The sequence below is a fragment of the Leptonotus elevatus genome, chromosome 7 (genome assembly GCF_054856555.1).
Source record: "Leptonotus elevatus isolate MCC_2025b chromosome 7, RoL_Lele_1.0, whole genome shotgun sequence".
NCBI classification, from domain to species: domain Eukaryota; kingdom Metazoa; phylum Chordata; class Actinopteri; order Syngnathiformes; family Syngnathidae; genus Leptonotus; species Leptonotus elevatus.
Genome location: NC_141245.1, coordinates 19,379,760 through 19,405,057, shown reverse-complemented (window position 1 = coordinate 19,405,057; position 25,298 = coordinate 19,379,760). Strand labels below are relative to the sequence as shown.

At 41.1% G+C, this 25,298-nt stretch overlaps 4 protein-coding genes across 11 annotated transcripts in view; 3 read left to right on the top strand and 1 right to left on the bottom strand.

Annotated features, from left to right (window-relative positions):
• The window catches only part of LOC147171409 (roundabout homolog 2), a 57,018-nt gene extending 49,743 nt beyond the window's left edge, over positions 1-7,275 (top strand). For all 5 annotated transcript variants that reach the window (XM_086080363.1, XM_086080364.1, XM_086080365.1 and 2 more), the window contains exons 21-25: positions 1,943-2,226; positions 2,326-2,442; positions 3,684-3,821; positions 4,002-4,105; positions 5,575-7,275. In XM_086080363.1, the coding sequence (XP_085936489.1) occupies positions 1,943-2,226; positions 2,326-2,442; positions 3,684-3,821; positions 4,002-4,105; positions 5,575-5,586 (655 nt within the window). In that variant the 3' untranslated portion in view covers positions 5,587-7,275. The remainder of the gene's footprint in view (positions 1-1,942; positions 2,227-2,325; positions 2,443-3,683; positions 3,822-4,001; positions 4,106-5,574) is intronic.
• A 1,021-nt stretch (positions 7,276-8,296) lies between these two features.
• On the top strand, positions 8,297-10,533 carry lim2.3 (lens intrinsic membrane protein 2.3). The gene is made up of 5 exons (XM_086080661.1): positions 8,297-8,438; positions 8,718-8,893; positions 9,241-9,390; positions 10,177-10,311; positions 10,386-10,533. The coding sequence occupies exons 2-5, from the start codon at positions 8,719-8,721 to the stop codon at positions 10,445-10,447; spliced, it is 522 nt and encodes a 173-aa protein (XP_085936787.1). The 5' UTR covers positions 8,297-8,438; position 8,718; the 3' UTR covers positions 10,448-10,533.
• A 795-nt stretch (positions 10,534-11,328) lies between these two features.
• Positions 11,329-16,721, bottom strand: hspa8b (heat shock protein family A (Hsp70) member 8b). The gene is made up of 9 exons (XM_086081561.1): positions 16,562-16,721; positions 15,579-15,788; positions 15,294-15,499; positions 14,943-15,095; positions 14,266-14,821; positions 13,992-14,194; positions 13,715-13,913; positions 11,869-12,101; positions 11,329-11,771 (listed from the first exon to the last, which is right to left on the bottom strand). Exons 2-9 carry the CDS (start codon positions 15,781-15,783, stop codon positions 11,553-11,555), a joined length of 1,974 nt encoding a protein of 657 aa, XP_085937687.1. The 5' UTR covers positions 15,784-15,788; positions 16,562-16,721; the 3' UTR covers positions 11,329-11,552.
• LOC147171406 (zona pellucida-like domain-containing protein 1) lies at positions 16,150-25,297 on the top strand. Of its 4 annotated transcripts, XM_086081565.1 has the most exons (13): positions 16,150-16,688; positions 17,999-18,048; positions 18,163-18,270; positions 20,120-20,220; positions 20,296-20,522; positions 20,587-20,771; positions 20,855-20,927; positions 22,079-22,176; positions 22,265-22,345; positions 22,812-22,983; positions 24,652-24,754; positions 24,838-24,867; positions 25,002-25,297. In XM_086081565.1, the coding sequence occupies exons 4-13, from the start codon at positions 20,124-20,126 to the stop codon at positions 25,073-25,075; spliced, it is 1,140 nt and encodes a 379-aa protein (XP_085937691.1). In that variant the 5' UTR covers positions 16,150-16,688; positions 17,999-18,048; positions 18,163-18,270; positions 20,120-20,123; the 3' UTR covers positions 25,076-25,297. The 4 variants fall into 4 exon arrangements, with proteins under 4 accessions (XP_085937691.1, XP_085937689.1, XP_085937690.1 ...); XM_086081563.1 differs by lacking the exon at positions 17,999-18,048; XM_086081564.1 differs by lacking the exon at positions 17,999-18,048 and having other exon boundaries at positions 16,150-16,868.
• The last annotated feature ends 1 nt before the right edge of the window (position 25,298 follows it).

Sequence of the window (25,298 nt, the reverse complement as noted above, 5' to 3'; positions counted from 1 at the left end):
TGTATATTTCGATTTTATTTTTTTTTTTTATTTATTTTTTTTCTTCTTTAAGAGCTCAGTATTGTTCATTCGGAAATGTCATCATCATTGCTCTTTTTTTTTTTTTTTTTTTTTTTTAAATATATATATATATATATATATACACATATATACATACATATATACATACATACATACATACATTTTTTTTTTTTTGTGTGTGTGTGGGTGAGTATGTGTGTGTGCGTGCGTGCGTGCGTGCGTGTGTTTGTTAGCTCACCAGAAAACCTATTAGAAAAAAAATCTCATACCGTTCACCTAAATCGAACACCAGGAGACCCGAGGGGACCGAAGAAAACCAAGGAAGGTGAAATCCAGCACCGACCAGACACCCCCCACCAGAACTCCTCCCCAGCCCAAGAAACATCCAGACCCCAACAAATCCAAAAAACATAAAATCAGGGAGGCCTCAAGAGACCAACGGAGAGACCGAGAAAAGGAAGGAAGGACAGACGAAGCCGCGTGAGATCCGAGACACCAGCCTCCACCGATTCAATAACCTGAGGAGGAAACAGATTGTGTCTGAGTTTCGGTAGATGCTGGTGTGGTGGACCTGGCATGCATGAAAATCTCCACCAAAGAGGGGAGCCGTCGACCCCCGCCGGAACAGAGCAAGCGCAACACCTCAGGGCCCCCCAGGCCGCGGCAGCGCCAAAGGACGACCCCCGGGCTCCACCAGGGCCACCGGCCGGAGAGCAAACCCAGGAGCAGGAGCGCCCCCCGCCCCAACACGGCCCGCGCCCCCGGCCCAACGCAGCAGGACGGGGCACTGCAGGCCCACCAGGCACCCCACCGGCCCCCAACCCCCGCCCCCCCACAACCCCCCGCCCCCCATCCACCCCCGCCACCCACCCCAACCCAGCCCCAGCCGCCCCCATGCCCCCAATCCCCCAGACACCCCCCACCCCCAGCACCCCCCCACCCCGCAACCCCCACCACCGCCCCCCCCCAACAAAGCCGCCCCCCCCCCCCGACCCCACCCCGACCAACCGGCAGCCCCCCAACCCCCGACCCCCAGCCCCCGGGGACCACCCGCACCCAGGCACCGGCGCCGAAGAGGGGCCGGACAGCGGAGCGGAGAGGGCAGCCGCGCCCACCCCACCCCCCGCCGTGTGGAAGGACGGAACACCGGGGGCAGAAGGGGGAGATGGGGGCACCGGAGGGCGGCCGACACCCCCGAACCCCAGGCCCAGCGGGGGAAGGCCCCGGTCGTCACCCCAGCGTTCTTTGTGAAAATTAACCCCTGTTACTGAGTCCGCCAGCTCGCGGACTGGCGAACTCTATATTTCGATTTTATTGAGTTATTTTTACTTAACAAAAAAAAAAGTACTTGAGTACCTTTTTTTCCTTCTGAGTACTTTTTATTTATTTATTTATTTTTTACTCATACTCAAATAATTATTTAAATGACTACTTTTTACTTTGACTTGATTCCCATCATTCTAAACTAACAGTACTCCTATTTGAGTACAAATTTTGTTCTTATAAAATACAAGATTATAGAATGCTATTTTCTTATCGAAACATACATTGAAAAACTTGAACGTGTTTTATGGAATTACTCTGGTTTAAAAGAGTGGGCAACACCTATCTGGGCTCTGACTGTGTAGAATTGAAAACAAGGTCAACAGATACCTTTTAATACATGTTACAAAATTGAAGATGAACAAATATGTAGCTGGGGATCCAATAAAATATGTGATCATGACAAAAATTTTAGCACCTAGCCGACTGTATGCTAATGCTAACAAATCACAGAAATCATTCTTTACCAGTAAAGTAGGTTAAATCATCCCGTTTATGACCATCATTATGTTTAAAATATGAAAAAGAAAAAGGCACTTGTTAGATGTCATGAATATTCAGTCGACTCATGCTTCTGTGTGTCATCCTTGTCTCGTAGCTCCGGGGAGGACGAGGACGACTGGTGTCCCCCGCTGCCCGCCAGAACTTACCTGATGGACGAATCTTCCGCCGCCCTCCAGCCGCCCCGCTCGGCCACGTCCTCCCCTCAGCGGGACGCGCTGAACCCCGGCGACAGTCCCCGTCCGCAGCACGTGGACCTGCTGGCCCGTCAGCACTCCCACTGCTCCCAGTCCAACCCGGATCTGTTCACCAAAACCGCCGAGTCGCACCACGGCAGCAGCCGCTGGGCGGAAACCTTGAGGGGCGACGGCCTCTACAAAGGTCAGTTGGAATCGGGCCTCACGTGAGCCAAAAATCGTGTCACATTTATTTTTCAAGCTCTTCCGATCCTTGAGGGTGATCACCACGCTTTCTTGTCAGGACAATCTCCCGCCGCGCTCGGCGATTTGAGCCCCGCGGCTCTGGCGCACAGATGCAGGAATAAGAAGAAATCCCCCAAGGATGGAACACTTAGACGGGAGCCGCACAGCCAAGCAGGTATGACGCATTCTGTAGCATTGTCTTCAATCTGGCCCAGTTTTTTTTTCTTTTCGAAATTGCCTGATGATGAACCGTCTACCAGCCTTAGCACCATCATGACACTTGAGTCTAATGTAGTTAGAACTTGAAAAAAATAATAAGACACAACAGTAGTAGGGCAGTCAAAGAGCATTAGAACACTGGCCCCTTCGGCGAGGACTCATTACAGAATCTATCAACATTTTGTAAAAACACAATATAACAACATGCAACTGTGCCACCTTGTGCCAGAATCACAACATGACAGCACTTCGACACACTAATTGCTTTGTGTGTTTTTTGCTAGTCCAACTTTGCAACAGCCAATCATAAGACGGACAAATGCTGATGTTATCGTGAGTGAGCCAGTCATCTTAAATAGCCTCTCCTGGGCTTCATATGGCGTCAAAGCACTAACTGTTACTGTTGAACTTGTCTGCATCCTTCTATTGATGTTGCACTTTCCTAAAAAGAAGAGATCAGTGTCGATATATACAGTAGGCCACACGCTAAAAACTGTTAAGCCTGGTTCCCACGGCAGGAGAATTGACCCGATTTTAACCCCGAATTTCCCCTCCCGACAATCGCGAGGATGCGCCGACACGCAAACTATAATATTAACAGATAATCCTGCCGTGCGTGTTGACACCACATGCAGCGCATCCCGATATCGGGCCAGCAGGTGGCAGCAGAGTATAAAAGATCAACCAGGGCCATGTTGCAAAGAAAACTCTTGTTTTAAACAGATTTGTGAATAATGATGAAACTTAGCTATAGCTGCTTTTTTTCCCCTGATGAAAGAAGAGACTCTACTCTTTCTTTTGGTAGGTTCCCTGTTTTTATAGCAATAGAACACAATATTCTGTAAACCTTGCAAGATCCGGTAAAACGGCCGGGAGCGAAGGGGGTTGCTTCAGTGAAAATGGCTGGGAGGGAATGTGTTCTATTTTCAGAATGAAAATGGATACAATAATACAAAATGAAATGGACGCATTACCACATAAACCAGATTAAAAAGTCTAGAAGCATTCGTTGAAAACATATACACCGGATATATTGCACATAGTCTGCATAAAGTAGGTGATATATAAGTGTTAAGCATTAAATTGCAACAAAGGCCATCTGTGGCCACGGGGGCAGCCATCTGCCTCCCTCAGGCCTATTTTCTCCCCAATACCAGTTATAACTAAGCATGGTGTTTATTTCCCACATGGCCATAGAGCTGCCCCCTCCTCCGGCCCCTCCGGCCCCTCCGGCCATTGGGAACCCCCCGCAGCCTCCCGCCGACGTTGCCACGCTCGCAAGCCACGGGCGTACCTCCCCCCACCGGAGAGCAGCCACAAAATGGTCGTCACAGGGTAGGTGGCTGTCAAGATAACAACGCAACAGCTGGGTGACTTTTAATGTGATTGTCATGTCAATCCACGTATCAGGATTGGAGGGGGGGGGGGGGGGGGGTCCGTACAATCACATAGGGTTTAACCTATATACTGTATATGTGTAGAAATAAAATAAAGTGATCCGCTTGTCATCTCCAGATGAGAATGTAATCCAGTACGGGTCGTCAAACCAGATGTCAGACTACGGGTCGCTCGGCGGCGTTTTTTCCCGATCGCCAGCTTCTGGACACATGAAGGACCGGGTAATCATGCGCTAACCACCTAGCTGCTAGCTATACACACCACTGACCCAATTAGGAAAGACATAGTCTTGTCATTTCCTAATTATGTTCTGCCGTGCTTGACAACAAACATAATAGCTAAAATTGTAAATGATGTTGAAAGTTTCTGATAAGCAACAAAGGGCAGGAAAAACATGAACAAAAATGGTTTGATGAGCTAACGTTGTTTGACAGATTCTGTTATGTTGTAATGAGATGAAACTAAATAGATTTTTGATTATTCTGCTTAGCAACAAGGACCAGGAAGGAGATTTTTTTTTAACCCTATAACGCCAAACATATCATATTAAATACAAGACATTTCGAGCCCTCTATTTCATGAGTATAATCTTTTTTTTCCCCCTGACGTATATGATCTGACACATGCTTCCACTAGAGGGCAGTATCACCCAGCCAATGGCTTTTCCAGCAACCTTGCAATATCGCACCAATTGAGCTATACTTGGATTTTTTGAAATACTTATATGTTTGATATGTTTTTTAAATTATTTTTTATATTTTTATATTATTATTTTTGACAGTTATAAATTGCGAATTTTAAAGCGTTGTGACTGGATGTATCAAATATGACACAAATCAAAAGTCATATGTGGAAGTTGATTTTCAAAAAAATTGTTTGTTCAAAAGGACCAATTAAAATAATATTTACAAAGAATCCGAATTTTCTCTCATACATTTCATGCTTCAGGCTTTATAGAGTTAATTCTATGTGTCTCCTAGTATCTGCTTAGTAACAAGGAACGTGAAAAAATAAATTTCTGTTGAACAACAGTTTAGCAGCCAGTTAAGATTTTAATTCAAGAACCCAGAAACTAAATCGTGTTGCTTTGACTGCTAGACATTCTTCATTCTGCAAACATTCTTAAAACGCATTCACTGCCACTGACGGCTATAGACGTCAAAAATTCATTTGAACTATTTATTAGTTTCACATTTTTTTCCACTTTTGTTAACAGGAGTATGAAAACCTAGATTTTTTTTATTGTACATTTAGAACAGATATAATTGTTTTGATGAATCGTGAGTTAACTATTGAAGTAATGCTGCGATTGATTACAATTTAAAAAAAATATTTTCTGACGCCCATAATTTTTAATAATCTTTTCTTTTTTTAAATTAGGGTTAGGGGCATCAGGCAATTAATTTTTTAAATTGTAATTAATCACATGACTTCACTCGTTAACTCTTTTATGTCTGTTCTGTTGTTGACAAAAGTGGGAAAAAAATGTGAAACTAATAAAAATAGTTCAAATGAATTGTTGACGTCTATAGCCGTCAATGGCAGTGAATGAGTTAATGTGTGTAAAGTTTGTCTAGCAACAAAGACAAAGAAAAAAACCTGTTAATCTCCATGCAAGATCACTAACACAAGCTTCCAGTACATATCGCAGATTAGCATCGCTAACTTTGCTACTTTTATTTCCTTCCAGAACCTCATGTGAGCCGACACTTTCTCCAGTTCCGTCTTTGTGAGCCTTTCATTGATAAATTGGGGAAAAAAAGAAAAGAAAAAGACTTCACATCCAAGCTGTGTGTAAAATATCCAGACTCAATCCACGGCACCCTCTCACCATTCCTACAGCCAGACTGGATTATCTAAATAAAAATAAAGTGTACATAATGCTAATCAATAGCCACCATGAAACTGCACATTTACAATACAGTGACAGGTGTGTGCGTGTGTGTGCATGTGTGTGTGTGTGTGTGTGTGTGTATGTGTTTAATGTTTGCATTGACTGTGCCAAAGTCAGGAGGCCACAACAGTGATGGTGTGCTCTCTACTTGCATTTGTAATCCTATGCTGCTATTTACACACACATACGCACGCACTCACACACAAGCACGTCAGGCTTGTCCTGTGCTTTTCTGTCCACTTATTCAAGCAACACAATCAAACTATTGCAAAGCAACAGCGCCCACTAGTGTCCCAAATGGGAATTGCACCCCTGGTAACTGACTGGGACAAGAACATTTAAATAAATACATGTATTTGGTTGTGAAATAAACTATTATTCTACAGTCATATAATAATAAATATTTTTGGTTTATGCGCAAACTTTCATATTTATTTAGTGTATTTGTTAATTATTGGACCATTTAATCAAATCTATTTTAAATACATAAATATGTTTGTAAAATAAACATTAAGATTACTGGAAATTTCAAAGATTTTCATTTGGTATTTGTTTATTTGGGGGGGGGAAATATTACATAAATGCATATTTTAAACATGAAACAAGAATGAATATTTACTATTTGTGACATAAACAGTTATTTTCTATTAAATTCTAATTAATTACATTTATTTTTGATTAACTACATTACTTTATACAAGGATTTCCCAACTGTATAAATAAATACAGTAGTAGATTTTTTTCTCATTTCAAATTTCAATTATTTGGTAATTAATTTCATATTCTATATATGAATTAAATGTTTTAATAAAATAAGATGCCGATATTTAAATTGTTACCAACTTAATTTGATTTATCTATCAGATTCGTGGACAATTTAATAAAAGAATATATATGTATAAAGAAATATACATTGAAAGTTATTTCAGAATCTATTCCAAATAAAAATTAATTAAACAATGTACTTTGTTATTTTGTGGAAAATGTTGTTGATTCTCATTTTAACAATGTTCTATACGTTTGTTCATTTGGGGACAACTTACATACAGCAATTCCCGTTAAGATATCAAAAAGACTATAGATAATATGTATATTATATGATATAATAATAATAGTTTCATATTGTTGCTTTGAAAAGGACCCAATCATAAAGTTGATGCGGGATGTCCCTAATTGGATCTCATTTCAATGTTATGTAAATATGTTTGCTTCCAGTTTTGTCATGCCAGCTGCAGTACAGTTGATGAAAACGGGAGCTTTGGCTGGAGAGACAAAATTCGTTTTTTGTCAAAGCAACGACGATATCGTGAAGAAGATTTTTGAATGTATCGCTGAGGAAGTGTTCGTAAAGTGTGAACGCATGTGTGTGTACTTGTTGATGTGAGTTGGCGTTGGTGTGCGCGTGTGTGTGAATACTGTACTGTGACACCCCTGTACATCACCACTGGCTTTGATCCATTCATTATTTTTAATAAATCAATTTTTAAAATTCTGAAAGATTGCTGTCTTTGTGGAAATGTGCTTTTATTCACTTCATTTGAATATTTATGAAATGCTAGGTTAGCTTGCAAAGTATATATAACCTCCCCTGAAAATGCTTTTATAAATCAAAATATAAATGCTTTCTTCTATACCACTTTTCTTCCAAATGTTTTTATTCTTTGAACATTTTCAACAAAAAAAATCTTTTTTTTTCTTTTTTTTTCTGAAAATATTATTTCTTTGGAAAATGTGTTTATACTTGAAACATCATATCATGTATATACATTTAAAGCATTGTATTATGTTTTTCTCAAACTATTTTTTATCATGCATTTCATTGTTGTGAAATTTTCAACTAAAAACCCTAATTCTATTTTAAAACCCTAATTTCAAACCCTAACCCTATTTTAAAACCCTGCTTCGAAACTGTAGACCTAGTTTAATATCCACCTTTGAAACCTTAATCCAAACTTGAAACCCTAATTTTAAACATTAACCCGAGTTTAAAACCCTACTTTGAAACCCTTCAACCCTTCTCTGAAACCTCATTTTGAAACCCCAACCTCTCATAAAACCATATTTTGACACCTTAAATCTATTTTAAAACGCTAATTTGAAACACCAACCCTAGTTTAAAACTCTCATTTGAAACCTCAACCCCATTTTAAAACCCTAATTTCAAACCTTAATCCTAGTACAAAATCCTAATTTGAAACCGAAATTCATAGTATAAAATCTTATTCCTGATTTGAAACTCTAGCCTATCCCTAATTTGAAGGCCTAACCCTAATTTGACTTGGAACCCTACCCAAATCATAATAATAATCACCGAAGTAGTAATGGTTTCTGACCTTAAAAAAAAAAAAAAAGTGAAAGTAGCACTAAATAAGTTTGGTTGAGTGGCCATCAATTGTCCTTGGAAGTTTTTTGTTGCCGTTTGAAAGGAAAGCGCACAGTCAGCACGTTTACCTTTCGAGGGTTTTGTGTTTTCAGCAGATTCCCTCCGACAACAAAAACGGCGCGCGCGTGATTGGTCGCGTCCGCATTGTTGCGCGTTTCCGTCCGGCAAACAAAACTTTCACGACGCTTGCGGGCCACACTCGCCTCGTCTGCGTGCGCGTCGAATCATCACGGCGGCTCTCCACTTCGCTTTGGGAAAGGAAAGCAACGCGTGGCAGGTGAGAAGAGCAACCACACATTCACCTCATCCTGCTTGCACATCGAATCTAGTGTCTGAAGAAAATTTAATCAAAAAAATCTCATCATCGTGTAAGTAATAGAAACGGCCATTTGGGGGTCACGCCAATGAAATTGTGCGTTAGCTGCGGCCCTGAAGATGAATTTCTTTCTCGTGTCTTTTTTTATTTGAAATGAGCGCATCCTTCTTTTTTTCACCCGATAAAGACGACAGTCCATTTTGACAGACATGTATGCATACTGTATATTTTGCGTGCCAGTATGTACAGCTTCATGGGAGGCGGCTTGTTCTGCGCCGGAGTGGGCAACATCCTCCTGATCGTTTCCACGGCAACCGACTATTGGATGCAATACCGGCACTCCAGCAACTACATGCACCAGGGCCTGTGGCGCTACTGCGTGCCTGGCAAATGCATGACACACACGGACAGCATTGGTAAGGTTGCATTTGTGTATCATAACAAATTATTAGGTACAGCCAGGGACCCAAAAGATCGGCCCTGACAATTTCGATTTCGCCCTCTCTTGGGGTAAAATAGACTGAAATACTAATGAAGTAGCACCGTATTGACCCCAAAATACGTCGGCCCACCGGGCATCTGCCCTGTATGCCAGATGGCCAGTCCAGCCCTGGGTAGGCTACAGCATGTCACGACATCCACGACAAGAATTGCTATAAGCGTACCAGATATCAGTATCGGTCGATTTTTTGATTTGATTTCATTTTTTTTGATTGCTGGTGAGTGGGATTGGGAAGTTATGACTTGCTTTTGCGGTTGGCAGCGTACTGGGACGCCACGCGGGCCTTCATGATCCTGTCCCTGCTGGCGTGCTTCATCGGCATCGTCATCGGCGTCATGGCCTTCATCCATTACTCCTCCTTCGATGGCTTTGACAAGACCTTTGCCGCCGGCATCCTCTTCTTCATCTCCTGTGAGCCATAAAACATCCCTCCGGCCAATATACTGTATGCATATTAAAATACAGTAAAAAGATGTTTACTTACAATTCCTAGAATCAACTCTTCAGATTCTTGGAGACTTTTTGTTGAAATGTTATATTTTTTTTCTCATAATATATATATATATATATATATATATATATCAAATTATTCCGATTCTCCTCACAAAAATACATGTACACATCATTGCCCAAAAAAATTATTCACATTTTTTTCCCAGAAAAAAATGCATTTGTTAATTTTTTTTAGATTTAGCTGAGTTTACTACTACTTACTTTTTTTCTCCAAAAATTGCAAACTTTTTCTGAGAAGTATTTTTTTTAGATCAGCATATTCTGTATTTTATTTCTCATATTTTTCCCCAGAAATATTTACAAAAACACGATTTTTTTGCAAAGTTTTTTCTTTTTGAATTTTGAATTTTTTTTCTCAGCAAAATATTTTTCAGTTCAGTCCAGATTTTTTTTTTTATTATTTAAATTTCACTTGAATTTCTATCCTCAAAATATTTCGATTTTCAGGTAATTGTGAGAGAAAAAAAATCAGATTTTTTCACACAGAGACTTTTTTTGTTAAATATTCAAATAATTTCTTTCACAAAACCATAAGATTTTTCTCAACAACAAAAAAAATTCTTAAAAATGCTGGGGGAAAATCATGCGATTTTTTTTTGGGGGGGGGGGGGGGGGGTCTAAAAAATATTTCTTTTTTTTCTTGGTTTTGACATAATATTGCCTTGGTATTTTGTACGCGTGTAGGTTTCTTCGTGCTGCTGGCCATGGCGGTGTACACGGGCGTGACGGTCAACTATTATGGCAAACGTTACGGGAGCTGGCGCTTCTCCTGGTCCTACATCATGGGCTGGGTAGCCGTGGTGCTCACCTTCTTCTCAGGTATTCCTCTTCCTCCTCATCATCATCATGAATTTGAAGTGTTTTTTATTTTTTGTATTTTTATTTTGTTGTAGGTATCTTCTACATGTGCGCCTACCGCATGCACGAATGCCCCCGCAACTCAAACTCGCGCTGACCTCACCGAGATGCCAACTCCCAATATCGTTGCCTCTTCAAGCCTCATGAATATTCACGAGCAAGCTAAATAAACCACTAAGTGCATATGACTGGTTGCCATGTTGTTGTCTACAAGAAAGAAAAAAAAGAAATAAGAAATTACTTGCAAAAAGAAGGTAATGACTGACTGTTAATATTAGAAAATGTCAGACATCACCCTGTAATAGTCTGTAGTACGGTATGACGCCACATGGTGGCGCCTCTTTTGTTATGCCGTCAAATCTTTCAGTACACTTTATGGTCGTAAACGGTCACGTGTACAAGTTCGCTTCGCTCTTCCAGTAACTCGTGGTAGAGCAGAGAAATAATTTTTTTTGTCAACTAAATAAAGTGAGTGCATGTGGAAAGTAACACGGGCACGTCTTTGCTCCTTTTGGCAACAACGCCCGTCTTTGCCGAAGGTTCAAACCACCACGCGTTACAACCCCAAATGACAAATTAGGGATTGATCTTTGAATTTCTTTTTTTAAGATTAGACACGGAAAACGTCGCTTCATTCATTGTATGCCAACTTTCTCTTCCTAAAACGAGACCGCACAAAAAGAGAGAAAACTATTTCCTCTCTATCTTGATTTAAATAATCTGGTGCTTCCAACTTTCCATGTTTATCAACACCCCTGAAAATATCAGTTTTCAAAATGTTTTTCTTCATAAATACGCAGCTGTATTCATGTCCATTTGTCAGTGGACATATTTTTTGAAAAGCATTTGGGTAGTGGCATTCTGCTCATTTAACAAGTACAATTTATCAACAAAACGTACACAATTTCAATAAATTCAGCCGATGAGCCGTCTTTAATCAAAAAAATGAATTTTCTGGCAAACAAGGACTATAACAACTTTGATGCTTTTGAACAATTTTATTAAGGAAAAAAAAGTTTTGGAATGGAAAAGACTGAGAACGGAAGAATTCCAGGTGCAACGCCAAAGTGTCAGTTTGTGTGCAAAAAGAGCCCAAAGCCAGTGAAAGTACGTCAAAAGCCACTACAGACAAATAAGTGAGTCAAAAGAAGCAGTTGTCAGTCAAGGCATTACACTTCTGTCACGGTGGACTGGCTTTGGCATTAGTCCACCTCCTCGATGGTGGGTCCAGACGAGCCCGAGCCTGCTCCGGGAGCGCCGCCTGCTCCAGGGAAAGCTCCACCTCCCGGCATTCCGCCCGGCATGCCACCCGGCATGCCGCCCGGCATGCCACCGGCCCCCTGGTACAGCTTGGTCATGACCGGGTTGCAAACCTTCTCCAGCTCTTTCTGCTGGTGGTCAAACTCATCTTTCTCAGCAGACTGAGGATGAGGAGGGAGATGAAGGGAAAAAAATCATTCAATAAAGATCTTAAAAATAATCCAACATGAAAGTCACGCCATGGTGTCAGGATTGTACCTGGTTCTTGTCCAGCCAGCTGATGACCTCGTTGCACTTATCCAGAATCATCTTCTTGTCTTCGTCGCTTATTTTGTCCTGCAGCTTTTCGTCCTCCACGGTGGACTTCATGTTGAAGGCGTAAGACTCCAGGCCGTTCTTGGCGGCCACCTTGCCCCTCTGAACGTCGTCCTCGGCCTTGTACTGCTCCGCCTCGTGCACCATGCGGTCGATGTCGTCCTTGCTTAGACGACCTGAGGGCAAAGGGCAACGGAAAGAAAAAGTTCACTTCTAAATGTGAGGATTTTTTTGCCTTAAAATGGCTAAAATAAAATAAAGTAAGGTAAATGCAAGTTCTACAAACTAGAAAACATTCTTCTGTGAGAAATAATGTTTCTCGGGGAAAGAAGAGAGGAAAATAGTCTACCACCAAAATAATTCAGTTTTTCCTTTAAATCTTGACTTCCTATTTTGGTGCTTTTTCCTCAAACTTTTGCAACAATATTCTTGAGGAACAGGAGTAAATACATTTTATTGGGGGGGGGGGGGTTAAAAAAAACAACAACGACTCATTTTTAGATAATTGTTATATCCAGTACCCTTAAGTAGTGATGCACCAATTATTCGGCCACCGAAAATGGCAAAAATATGCATTCAACCGAAATAAAATTAAAGCCGAAAAATGTTGTGGTGGCGCAAGCCACAAAAAAAACGCTGCAAGCAAGCGTCTGTTTGAATTAAACACCAAACGCGGTTTAATTGCTCGCTGGCGTTTCACCTTGCAAGTACCGGCAGCTTCATTGCTCACACTGAAGAAGGAGAGGTGCGTCGCTGGATAAACTATTTTACAGCATTTCGAGAAAAAAACAAAAAAAAAAACAGAGCGCTGCCCACAACTGCACTACGGGTGAGCCACTCTTTCTCCCGCAGCGCTTTCCATTTAAAAGAGCCCCTCGACCGCTTCCACTTTCTCACCGGCATCCTGGTGGCCATGCTAAATACTTTAGCTAATGTTAGCACTATTGCTATCAAGAGTTTTAAACACTTACCGCCATCTCCGGGTGACTAGACCTGTACAGGACGCCGTGTGTGACTTTGCAGTACGTTCCCGAAGCCGATTGGCTGGTGTGAACAAATTAATTAATGAATTAAATTTTAAACGTTGGCGAATATGTGAACGCACCATGTCCCGCTCCAAATGCGCCATCCGCATCTGTGCCCGCCGGTGCGAACTAATGTACGTTGACTATAAAGTGCAACCGCACCACCAGAAAATGTGCAACCCTCGTTTGGCGTACCATTGGCCAAATGTCTGCGGCGTGGACGCATTTCCATTTATAATGTGCTTTGTTAAAATGCCAGTGCTAAATAAATAATTATTATAAATGCAATGATAGTAAAAAAAAAGAATTAAAAAAAAAAAAAATCGCCATAATTTTAGTTTTGGTTTTCAGCCAAGCATTTCTAATTTTCGGCCAAAAATTTTCATTTCGGTGCATCCCTACTTTTTAGTAATACAAATTTCTTAAACCATACAACTTGTTTCCAAAATAGGACTTCCCCAAAAGTATTGTAATATCACACCTCCCCACCCAAAAAATATCAACTTTTCGGGTATTATTTTTTCCCCCTAGAAATAAATCTCAATGATCACATTATGATGTTTTTCTTGAAATCTTGTCTTTTGTAACATTTACCTTTTAAATCTCAAAACAAAAATGAACCTCTATTCCCAAATGCACTTTCTTCTTCTCAATATTTCATCTTTCATTTGAAAATAACCCACTTGTAAGATCCACCCGTTTACCAAACCACTTACAATTTCTCCCGTAGCATGATTTTATTTTTATTTTTTGGTCATGCGCACCTTTGTCATTTGTGATGGTGATCTTGTTCTCCTTGCCGGTGCTCTTGTCAGCCGCGCTGACGTTCAAGATGCCATTGGCGTCGATGTCAAAGGTCACCTCAATTTGAGGAACACCTCGAGGGGACGGGGGGATCCCGGCCAGCTCAAATTTCCCAAGGATGTTGTTGTCTTTGGTCATGGCCCTTTCGCCCTCGAACACCTGCAGGCGCGACCCGCTCCGTTAGTTCTTTTTTTTGTCACGTGCGTTTGTGACGGAGATGGCGGCGGCGAGTTGTACCTGAATGAGCACGCCGGGCTGGTTATCGGCGTAGGTGGTGAACACCTGCATCTGCTTGGTGGGGATGGTGGTGTTCCTCTTGATGAGCGCCGTCATCACGCCGCCGGCCGTCTCGATGCCCAGAGACAAGGGCGTCACGTCCAGTAGCAGCAGGTCCTGAACTTTCTCAGACTTGTCGCCTGACAAGATGGCGGCCTGCACGGCTGAAACGAAACAACAAAATTAGACGATGTTTTGATTCTTTCCGTTGGGATTTTGGCTTCCAACTCGATACCTGCGCCGTAAGCCACAGCTTCGTCGGGATTGATGCTTTTGTTGAGTTCCTTCCCGTTGAAGAAGTCCTGCAGCAGCTTCTGAATCCTGGGGATGCGCGTGGAGCCTCCCACCAGGACGATCTCGTTAATGGCCGACTTGCCCAGCTTGGCGTCGCGCAGCGCCTTCTCCACGGGTTCCAGGGTGCCGCGGAACAGGTCGCCGTTCATCTCCTCGAAGCGGGCCCTGGTGATGGAGGTGTAGAAGTCGATGCCCTCGAAGAGCGAGTCGATCTCGATGCTGGCCTGCGTGCTGGAGGACAACGTGCGCTTGGCGCGCTCGCACGCCGTGCGCAGGCGCCGCACCGCGCGCTTGTTGTCGCTGATGTCCTTCTTGTGCTTGCGCTTGAACTCCGAGATAAAGTGGTTGACCATGCGGTTGTCGAAGTCCTCGCCGCCGAGGTGAGTGTTGCCCGCCGTGGACTTCACCTCGAAGATTCCGTCCTCGATGGCCAAGATGGAAACGTCGAAGGTGCCGCCGCCCAGGTCGAAGATGAGGACGTTTTTTTCAGAGCCGACCTGCGATGGGAAAATCAAATTGCAGCTTGGATCAAGTTTATTTATATAGCACTTGTCAACACACAGTGCTGCACTAAGATAAAATCAGAAGGGGAGAACGAAAAAAAAAAAAAGTCCTCACCTTCTTGTCCAGGCCGTACGCGATGGCTGCGGCGGTGGGTTCGTTGATGATGCGAAGGACGTTGAGCCCGGAGATGGTTCCGGCGTCTTTGGTGGCCTGGCGCTGAGAGTCGTTGAAGTAAGCTGGTACGGTCACCACGGCGTTGGTTACGGGCTGCGAAAAACAAAACAATACTCAACAACGGAAAAGTCGCACCGTGGCCTACAACGTTGGGACCAACTGTCATGACATTTTTGCAAAAAACTAAACACAATTTTACATCACATTCACTCATTTTCACGGTGGCGCAAACCGCTTAATGCCGCCATCTTTTGGAGAGAATAAACGCAAAAGCGCATGCAGCCGACATACCTTGCCGAGGTACGCTTCTGCAATCTCCTTCATTTTGAGGAGCACCATGGAGGAGATCTCCTCGGGGAAGAAGGCCTTTTTCTCGCCCTTGTACTCCACCTCGACTTTGGGCCGCGTGTTATCGTCGATGACAGTGAAGGGCCAGTGCTTCATGTCAGACTGAACTACATCATCGGTAAAGTGGCGGCCAATGAGTCGCTTGGCGTCTGAAGGTGAACAACAACATTATTAGATAGAAGGTGGAAGGGGGGGGGGGGGGGTGCAGTCAATACAAGCGTTTCCTACCAAATACTGTATTGGTGGGATTGAGGGCGACTTGGTTCTTTGCTGCGTCACCAATCAGCCGCTCTGCATCTGTGAAGGCAACGTAGCTGGGCGTGGTCCGGTTGCCCTGGTCGTTGGCAATGATCTCCACTTTCCCGTGCTGGAATACGCCTACGCAGGAGTAGGTGGTGCCCAGATCGATACCAACTGCTGGTGTCTTGGCCATGGCTTCTGCAAAGGGGGGAGAAAATAGCTATGTCATCATGAAGCACAAGTACAGCGAAAAAATGTATTTCTATGGTTTACTTTTGGGGAAAATCGGAATGAAATGAATTGAAACATAATTGGACAATGAGCAATTAAAAGAACAAAGCCAATGGATGTCATTTTATACAGTACATGTACTACTATTTTTTTACTGAGAAGCACTTTAAATTGTAATGTAATGTAATTTAAAAACCCACTAAAGGCACATAAACCTGACAGGAGTAAAATGGAGACCGAAAGGTGATCAAGTGCGCATGCGCACTTCTTGGGCTCCACCCACAACTCATTACCACCAGGGTGTGGCCGTTCACTTCCTGGAGACAAGTGAGGCAAGAACTTTCCTGATCATTAAGCGTACACGCAAACCTTTATTTAAAAAAAAATTGCGTGACACGTTTACGACAATGTTTCAATTTTTTTTTTTATCGAGACCTTATATTACCTCGTTGACGCAAAATCACCATGCTGGACACAAGCTACACTTATGCAACAAGTTTCATAAGTCGTTTAACTACATTAAGTTGCGTGTACGTTGCGACACTTGAAAATAATCAATAGTAGCCATTTGACTGGTAATAGTCCGGCTCCTATAGCATGTTATGCTAAAAAGGCCATTTTTTGTCCCGTCACCCACCTCGTGGTTGGCTATCCTAACTTCCGTAATATTGGCTTGTTCCATTTTTAAACAACACACGAGTCACTGCAGTATAGACAAAATGCCAAATGTTCGTATTTACCTCTTTTTTTTTTGACAAGGTGTGGAGATACTTTAAGGCCTCTGCGGTGCAGCTGGACGAACCGGCGACGTGACGACGAGGAGAAGAGAAAAGGACACGAGAAGGAAATGCGGGGCCACGGAAGCCGGTGCGTCAGTCGACGGTCCAATGAAAAAAAAGGAATTCCTTGTTGCTACCGGGAAAAGGGAAGATATTTGGCATGGGAGGCATTTCTTTGGTTTAAACATACTCCGCCCACCGAAAAACCGGCTTGAACAGTTATGACGTCATCGCATGCAGTTATACAACGGTGGAAAACTACTGAGCAGTGAGCACAGTTTGTTTAGATTATTTTTTCTTTCATGTTTGTTAAAACTGTCTTACACATAAACTGAAATCTGTCTATAAATAAATAAATATAAATAAATAAATATAAATAAATAAACAACCATGCCTGGAAAGAGAAGAGGCTTGTTTGTTGTTTGACCCCCATGAGATTGTACATTTATATTGCAAACATTCACGCACGCCTTTGTAACCTGTCCCCATTCATGAAAGTCACACTCACATGACATGACACTTGACAGTCAGTCACTTAAAACGATCACAGGTACGATAAGAACTAAAGAAACAAGTCAAATGCGTCAAAAATGCCGTTCTAATAGCATAGTTGCCCAAGTCGCATTTTAACTTTTTCGGAAAACAAGAATAAAACAGTAGTAAAAGGATGAATTTTCTGCCTTAGTTACTTTTTATTTTATTTTTATTTTAGACCCCAGAAGTGAGTAGATGCTATTCTTTTTCTTTTTTTTTAAACAATAAATACTTTGTACATTGAAGTAAAAAGCAGCTAGTAAACATGCACAGACAAAAACTGAAATTTTGGGCCCCATTTTCGTGCTCACGGCAAGTCTAGTGCAAAGCGCCGTCTAACTTCACGTATGGTTGTCCTTCTTATTTTGCTTGACTAGCGCAGATAGAATAGGGTATTTTTTGTCAGCTGACAGCCTGACATCCTGACATCCAGCCAATCGAAGCGGCTCCCCTCACTGCCTTTAAAATCAGGGTGGTCAAGGCGCAGGGCGAAATTGACTCACCGGGCACAGAGAGATGAGATTGGCGTGCGCAAAGTTCATTGGGCAATTGGAGACAAACTTGCACCCTGATCCCGCATCCGTGTAAAATGCAGAAACCCGCAAAATCAACTTGGGGGAAATGAAAAATCAAGTTGACTGAACTTGGTTTTCTACTGCTCATTCCAAATAATAATGGATGACTTGTTGCCATGTGGTGCAGGGACCACGTGGCAACCAAACAGGGAGTCGTCCAACACTTTTGTCTGTGCCTAAAATGAGGTCACAGTTGCTATTCCGGGGTCTCTTCTGTGCGTGCTACTTTTACAAAATGTGCCTTTGGCCAATTGGTCTCAACGTGTACACCCAAGTCGTATTTCCCCAGGGTAGAAGATTTACTGCTCTAGGACGTTCAGTCACATATTTACACCAAAGGTATGGCTCTAAGATAATCATTTTTTTTATTCCAATGACAAAAGTAATTAAAAATGGCATTTGAAAGGTGAGCTGTCTAATGTATTGTAATACGTCCTTCCCTTCTTCACACAGCGGCGTATTGTGGGAGCAGTAAAGCAAGACGTCCCTTGATGCAAAGACCAAGAACAGGATTTCTCCCACACGGGTGTGGCCTTTCTTAACAGCCACAACATTCTCTATGTGAGTTTTTTTTTTACAGTGTACAGGATAGCCCAGAGGCCACAACAAAAGTGTCGGTTACAAAAAAGTCTGACGAGTGCCGAGCACTTTTTTTCTTTTTCTGTAATCACATCAAAAGATCTGTGAGGATGAAGTGTTCTCACATCACTTTGTTTGTTGCTGTTGTTTGCTAAGCAACGCTTGCACTTCCCATATGTTTCCCGTGCATTCGCGCAAGGGAAGCACAGTCAGTATAGCACCTTAGAAACATAAACAATTAAGAACATGCTTTTTTATTTTTTATTTAAATGAAGACATTCACCTTTTTGATTGAAATTGAAATGACACGATTAATAAATCATTCTTGGCTACCTGCAGTATAACTATAATAACGATGATATATTTACAATGTCAGATTTTTCAACCCCCCTAACCCAAATGAAAAGGTTAATTTTAGAAATCGGAAAGACAAAAATAAGAGATTTTATGATGTGGAGGCCAGGGCTCATGTTGCACTATTGTTCTGTGGGTTCCCCTCATACGCCGAGACATACGCCCCTCGAGGTGGCACTATAAATAGAGTCATGTGCGTGACGACTGGAAGACGCAAAATTATGATATACAGGTGAGAACTCATCATTATTATTTGTAACCATGAAATTGTTTATTTATATTTGTGACAATGACAGACTTTTAGAAATGTATTATAATTATTTGCTTCCTTTTACACAATACTTGTCTGTGATTTAAAAAAAAGAAAAAAGTGCCGTTTAAAAAAAACTTATTTAAATTTTTGTGAATATCAAAAGATAAAGATGGTTTTTTTAAATCCTTCTGAGTCGATAACGACAGAGGAATATTAGGGATAATCAATCAAAATTAAATTACAATTTCAATTATTACACTGCACAATTACAAAATCGGCATAATCGTAAACAACTAATTTTGAGTTGTTTAAATCTATATATTTGCACTTTTTATTTTATTTTAAAATAACTAATTTAATCAATCTTTTTTAGTACTAAAGGAACTTGCATAATTATATTGTATCAAAGAAATGTATTTGTCTTTATATTTTTACATGTTTAAAAAAAAATGTGTACCAAAAAAACAAACGATTGTCCTAATTGTGATTTCAATTATTACCAAATGAATCGTGATTAATATTTTCTTCATAATCGAGCAGCCCTAGAGGGATATTAGGATTGCAAGAAAAGGGGAGGAAAAAACTGGAAAAATACACAGGAAAAATGTAGTTACGGGAAATAAAGTCATAATATCACAAAAAGTGTTAAAAAATAATGTAACAAGAAAACACTAAATTCTCATCATGACATTTTTCTTATAAAACTGTAACTTGCAACATTTCAATACTAATTTTGTGCTTGTGGCTTTGTTTACTTAATTCTAGTATACAAATACAGTCCAACTTTATACTCGCAAGACTTCATTCTTTTAAAATTAAGGCTGTTTTTACCTTCTAAAATTTTTTTGGGCGATTACTCATAAAATGCCAATTTAGTCGTAACTTTGTAATGTAAAGTTACATCGTTTTCTTGAGATTCTACAATTTCTCATAAAACTATGATTTTTCTTCTGTAAAATTAGACTTTGTCTCATACATACTTTTTTCTAAATTTGCAAACTTTCTTTTCCAATCTTTTTCTCCTATTATTTCCGTTTCTTGTAATAGGCCCACATTTTTTTTCTGTAAAACAATGCCTTACAAAATCACACTCCCCCCCCAATAATTTTACAACTTTTTCTCCAAAAATTTCTAATTTAATTATGACTTTTTTGTGTATTTATTGAGCTGTACAGCTGATTTTCTCCACCGTGTGTTTCTCACTGTATTGTCTCATATGTCCAGAAAAATGAGGTTGGTGCTGTTCGTGTGCCATCTTGGTTTCTTCGGGACCCTGGGTCAGCTACCACCCGAATGCGTTACGAGTGACACAAACAGGCCACCAGGTACTGCGTGTTGATACTTTGTTTACATTTTGCTTGTGTTGTGCGGAGTGTGACGCCTTGTTGCGTTTGTCTCAGAAAATTCGGACATAACGGTCCACTGCGACACCGACCGCATGGACCTGAGCATCTTCCTTTGCCCCATGTACCAAGCTCTCTACAACGAGTCCCTCATGGTGCTCAATAACCAGTTGAACAACGACGAATGTTTTGGCGTGGCAGACTTGACTGCCGACCCGCCCGTCTTAAATTTCAGCTTCCCCATAAACGGAAGCTCCATGTCGTCATGCGGGAACGACTTTAATGTAGGTCGTCACGCTTGTTGTCACTTTGGTAGCAGAATGATCTGACTGAAGCGTTTCTTTGAAGATCATCACTCAAGTGGGCACCGGCGCATTCGCCGACTTCTCCAACGTCCAATTTGCCAACATCTCCGGCAGCGTCACTTCCATCGACCCGTCGGCCGGCATGATCACTTACAGGCCGCAGCTCCTCTACATGTTCTCTTGCCTCTACCCCATGCAATATATCCTCAACAACACGGAGCTGGGGGTGTAAGTGGGACGTGTCGCGGTAACGTGCCGGTTTTGTGGTTCTCGCAGTCACAAACTCCCTCCTTTTGTAAAATTCTTTACAGATCCGGTGTGAACGTGGCCATTAAAGACAACAACGGCAGCTTCATCAGCACGTTGAGCTTGGAGTTATATGAAGTAAGAGCGGATTTGAATGTGCAACTAACTCATCCACTTGTGACGCTGGTTATCCTGATCAGGTTAAGGGGCAAGCTGGGGCCTTATGGCAAAACGCAGGGTACATGTCGAACTGGTTAGTACTTTAATCAGTCAGTCAGTCAGTCAGTCAGTCAGTCAGTCAGTCAGTCAGTCAGTCAACCAATCAACAAACCAACCAGTCAGTCAACCAATCAACAAACCAACCAGTCAGTCAGTCAGTCAGTCAGTCAGTCAGTCAATCAATCAGTCAACCAGTCAACCAATCAGTCAACTAATCAGTCAACCAATCAGTCAACCAATCAGTCAACCAATCAGTCAACCAATCAGTCAACCAATCAGTCAAGCATTCAACAAATCAACCAGTCAATCAATCAATCAATCAATCAATCAATCAATCAATCATAGGCCAGCCAGCCAACCAGTCAGTCAGTCAGTCAGTCAGTCAATCAATCAATAAACTAACCAATCAATCAAACAATCAACCAACCAATCAATATTTATATAGCACATTTCATACATTAAAGACCCAGCGTGTAGTCCTTAGCACCATCTAGTGGTCAAAGAATATCATTTGCATCACGCAGGAGCAGGCACACTACGGTGGCTCAGAGAGACCAAATTTCGCGAGCCTACCACAAATTCTTATTTTGCGTGAGGCCGTGAGCAAACGAGCATCTCGGCGAGCGACGTCGACTTGGCAGAGCGAGCCGGAATTAGCCGGAGCAGCTAACAAGAGCAGCTAGCGGGAGTTAGTCGGCGCCATAAGCTGGAGTGGCTAACAAGAGCGGCTAGCGAGAGGAGCTAGCTGTTTTTTTAAATTAATTAATTATTAGTTTACCACTAGATGGTGCTAGGGAGCATTGAATGTCCCTTTAAAATGTCAAATGCAACTCAAGGTGCTAAACAATTAAAATCCATAGAACATAATACAACAATGGCGGAGAAACCATGTGAGGAAAGGCACCCAGGAAACTTGGAGCTAAAAAACAAAAATACAACAAAACAAAAACAGTTCAAAGCTAAAAGCTAAAAGGGCTGAAGAAAAGGAATTAAAAAGATCATTTACATGACAAATGCCAAGTGTCCTGATCCATAGGTTTTGCTAACCAGAGCGTCATCTGATTTTTCAGGATGATCAGTACCAAACTCTCCTTACCATCCCAGAGACAGGACTCCAACTGAAGACCAAAATCTACGCTGCTGTACGAGCCACCAACTTAACAGACAAGTACCAGTCGTCCTCTAAGAGCTTTTTTATGAAGTGATCAGGACAAGAAATGACTGCTGATATTTCTCCCCCCCGCTCCCCCCGAAAGGTTCAACGTGCTGCTGGATCGATGTTACGCCACCACAAGCCCCTTCCCAGACTTCGACTCCTTCTATGACCTTTTTGTCGGGTGAGCACACACTATTTCTATTGGTTTAACTTTTTTTCCACTTTTGTTAACAAGAGTATGAAAACCTAGAAAATAATTTTTTTGTACATTTAGAACAGATATAACATTTTTGATTAATCGTGAGTTAACTAGGGAAGTCATGCGATTAATTAGATTAATTTACTTTAAAAAAATAATAATAAAAACAATTTTTTAATTGTTTTTTTTTAAAGAAAATATTATTAAAAATTAGGGCCGTAACTTAAGTAGTTAACTCACGATTAATGACAAATTTTATATTTGTTCTAATACAATAAACAAAAAATCTAGGTTTTCATACTCTTGTTAACAGAAGTGAAAAAAAATGTTTAACTAATAGAAATAGTTCAAATGAATTTTTGACGTCTATAGCCGTCAATGGCAGCGAATGAGTTAAACACGATACGGAGCTCTTGTCGTTCACCCACACCTTCTTTGTCCTCCCAAGATGTACACGTGACGAGCAGACGGAGGTGATCCTCAATGGTGATTCCCAGGTGGCGCACTTCTCATTTGAGGCTTTTCGATTTGTGGAGCACAAGAATCGGACCGTGTCGACATTCTACCTACATTGTGTCACAAGGCTGTGCGAAGTGTCGTCATGTGACTCTCTAAAGCCGGTGAGTCTCATAATGCAAATTGTCCCCGATGCTAAGAAGTAATCTGTTAAGTAACTTATCAACAGGCAAATGAGCAAAAAATAAAAAATAAATACATAGAATGGAGCTGCTTACTTTTGAGTTCGATCATTTGGAAATCTTGGTAGCCTCAAAAAATATGACGTCACATTTAAAAAAAAGAATTTTGATGGAGGAGTTCATTTTTCAATTTGAGTCACAAGTCTCATCCATGCTGCATTCGAGGAAGGTCGGAAGTTGGCTTTTCCGATCTGAAAATAAGCAACCAAAATGGGGGATAGTGATCAATTGTTTTTTATTGTGGTCCTCAAAACACATTTTGACCTCCAGCAAACTTGCCTTCTCGCAATTTTACTTCATTTATGTATTTATCTTATTTCATAAGCATTCCACACAGTTCAGTAGTTCACCGTATAATTTCACCCCCCCCCCCCATTTCATTTAACCTTTATTTAACCAAGTTTGTCCCATTGAGAATAAAAAAAAAATTTTTAAGAGAGACCTGGCCAAGACAAAAGAACACAAAGTTACAGACATACGAGTGAGACAAATATTTTTTTTTTTTACAAAGTACAAGATTTGGGATTAAATAAAATTGTTCAAACAGCCAAGCTAAAAACAACAACACTATATGGAAGCTGTTTCCATGTCATAATATATATAATTTCATGCAGGAAGATAGCGTCATACTGTCACGTGCGTTGTGTTATGGGAAGTTATGTTGAATAGTTATGAATGAAGAAAGCGATCTAGTTTTATACTCGAGTAAATTGTGTTTTACCATTCACGCCATTGTAGAGTGACGTCACATTGTAGTCCGTCGGTGAAGTCGCGGTACCCCCCCCCCCCCCACCCACTTCACAAGTGGGATTTCCGAGTTTAAGGGGGCGTTCCCGTACACACTTCCTGGTTTGAAGGACCATCCTCGAATGCAGCATTACATCATTCTTCCTGAACAGGAAGTAGCATGCTCGCTAACATAGAGACAGACCAATGAGTAAATAAATGTATAGAGGACAATTATTAAGAAGAATTTAATATAAATTTAATATAACATTTTTTCCTTCTGCCCTTTTTCTTCTGTTGGTTTCTTCACTTTTGTTTGACATTATTTATTATCTCATTTAGCCATTTAAATCACATTGTGTAATCATCACGTTTAGCTTCCTGAACCATGATGTAACCTGCTTGCTATGCTAACATTCAGACAGAAAAAACTGTCTGGAATTTGGAGAAACGTGACCTCCCCGCACATTTTTGAGCAAAAATATTTTACGCTCTGTTTGCCTATTTTCATAATAAGTGAATTGTTCTCCCTAAATCCTGAGTCTTAAAGGTCATACTTTACGTACTGTATAACACATTATGATTTGCCTTATTGATTGCTGCTCTACATTATAATTTCACAATTTTCGATACAAGGGTGGGCCAACAATAGGGAAATGTACTTTTCAAACTAACACATTTAATAAAGGAAGGAAAATAAAGATGGGAGTGAGCTAGAAAGGAAAAAAAAAAAAAGGAAAGGTGAAGACGGACTGACAAAACAATGGTATCAAATAGCAGCGAAACAAATGTTTTATCACACCTATACAACTATCGGGGAAGTCCTGGATGGGAAAAGAGCCTTTGTTTGTTTGTTTTGAACAGGTTTGTCCCGCAGTTGGCAAAAGACGAAGAAGGGAGGTTGAGGATGTGTTAGCTAATGCTACAGTTACCTCGCAGGTCATTTTGGTGGCAAAAAAGAACACGGGTGAGTATTAGTTGACTTTAGTCATCAACACTGTATGTACAATGTATTTGAGTTCACTTTTTTGTTTTGTTTGACTTTTTTAGAAGATTTTCACACCAATGCAGCTACTTACAGTGAGAACGGACATGTCTTTATTTTCAATTACAAATAAAAACAACATTCAAATATGGGGGGAAAAAATAGAAATAATATCACAGAACTCAAATTGAACCCACTGTTTATCTATTTTTTTTTTTTTATTCTTCAGGTTCATCAGCGAGCCGCTACAGCGACCCTGTGGTGGCGGTCATCACCAGTATCATCATCTTGGCCATTTTTTAGATTCGAGATTATTTTCTAGATTCATTATTATAATCTTTTTTTTTTAGCATAATATTTAGCTTCTTTTTTTCTCTCTCTCTCTCAGAAACCTTGTTAAAAAGCACCTTATTTGTAAATGCAAACTTGATTGAAAAAAATTGTTTTGTTAGTCTCTCTAATTTGGTGTGAAAATCAACAATAAATCTTGTTGGATACTTTCTCAGTGATGACACATTTCCTTCAT